The sequence below is a fragment of the Citrus clementina genome, unplaced genomic scaffold (genome assembly GCF_000493195.1).
Source record: "Citrus clementina cultivar Clemenules unplaced genomic scaffold, Citrus_clementina_v1.0 scaffold_5, whole genome shotgun sequence".
NCBI lineage: Eukaryota > Viridiplantae > Streptophyta > Magnoliopsida > Sapindales > Rutaceae > Citrus > Citrus x clementina.
Window position 1 is genome coordinate 30,871,507 of NW_006262201.1, and position 1,492 is coordinate 30,872,998.

The following is a 1,492-nucleotide window of genomic DNA, read 5'->3' on the forward strand; positions in this document are numbered from 1 at the left end:
AAAAGATTGTGATTCATCATGCTTAAATGCAAAATGTATCAAGAGTTCTTATTTCTAATTGTATCAATCTAGACCCAATCCAAGCCATTTAAAAAATAATAAATGCAATTTAGTGTATAGGCTTAGACTAAAAAGCCTGCAAAATCACTTGCCGGAAAGACAAAATGAATTTACCGCATTTGTGATTTTTTTTTTCTTTGTTTCTAGTTATTCATTTACTGCTTTTTTTTAACTAGACCGTCCATGAAAACATATCATAACTTGTGATATTATTATTTTAAAATAATATGATACTCACCCATGAATGATGAGATAATTTAATTCATAAAATGTTTCAAAAATTGTAAAAATTTATTATTAACTTAATAACAATCACGTGACTTCGAAACAGTTCATTTAGTCCTTGCATTCATTAGCTGCTCTGCTAGTGCTCTTCAGTTGAGAAGATGAATGGGATTAATTACTTTGAACTTCCCAAAGTTGAATCTCTTTCTTCTTCCCCTCTATTTCAAGCCTTCACCCCATCAACTTATTATCGATGGACTGTTTTTAATTTTGACCTGCACATGTGATACAGAACCTGAGGATGATAGCCAATTAGCCATGAAATAAATTACATAAGGTCGTTTGATGTAAATTTCCACTAGCATTTGGAATTCATTTCCGTTTTCAGTTATCTGATCAATTTTGATAAACACATATACAATGTGGTTTCTGTTTTAGTTAAATTTTAAGTTATTCATGGAGTAGTACTTAAAAAGAAAGTAACTTTGAGAAGAATGGGCAAATATGGTAATTCTGTTATCACTCTAATTCTAAATTTATAATCACATAATTATAGGCTCAATTTGTCTCTGGCCGTTGGAGTCAATCGTGCAGCAGTAAATGAGATAATTTACTTTCCATACAAGGTTACGTTGGCTGATTTGTTGCGAGACTTGGTTATAACATTTTTCAAAATCCAGGAGTGATTGATGCAAAATTTAATATCATTGATTCTGAAAATCCTCTTTATATAGAACACTTGTATAAAATAAAAATTATTCACCTGCACTAGACACAAAGATAGTTAAAAAATGAGCATGGAATTCTTAGGTATACAAATTGCAGTAGCCATTTACATTTACGTTCTCACCTTGACCAGCAAAATTAATGGCTTTAGAATTGAGCTCACCCCAAGAACCTCCATTGATTCGGCTCTGTTTCCCAAAGACCTTTCTCCAGAAGAAATACATCACAGAATTGCTCAACTCTCCAGAGCTCGCGCTATTCATCTTAGATCCAATCAAGAACCCGAAACACTAAAACCACCTGTTTATCCTTCTCCTTTTGCTAACACCAATATATACATAACAAAGATATCCATTGGCTCAACTCAGTTCTCACCTTACTTGGTAGTGGATACCGGTAGTGATGATACATGGCTTCAATGTGAGGGTTGCACAAGTTGCTTTCCAATCAAGGGAGGAAGCTTTCGTGTCAAGGAATCAAA

At 33.2% G+C, this 1,492-nt stretch overlaps 1 protein-coding gene across 1 annotated transcript in view; it reads left to right on the top strand.

The window, feature by feature from the left end:
• The first annotated feature begins 1,076 nt into the window (after window positions 1–1,076).
• LOC18040768 (aspartic proteinase nepenthesin-1) overlaps window positions 1,077–1,492 on the top strand; it is a 1,352-nt gene continuing 936 nt past the window's right edge. Inside the window, exon 1 of the mRNA XM_006433037.2 lies at window positions 1,077–1,431. Coding sequence (XP_006433100.2) covers window positions 1,077–1,431 — 355 coding nt within the window. The remainder of the gene's footprint in view (window positions 1,432–1,492) is intronic.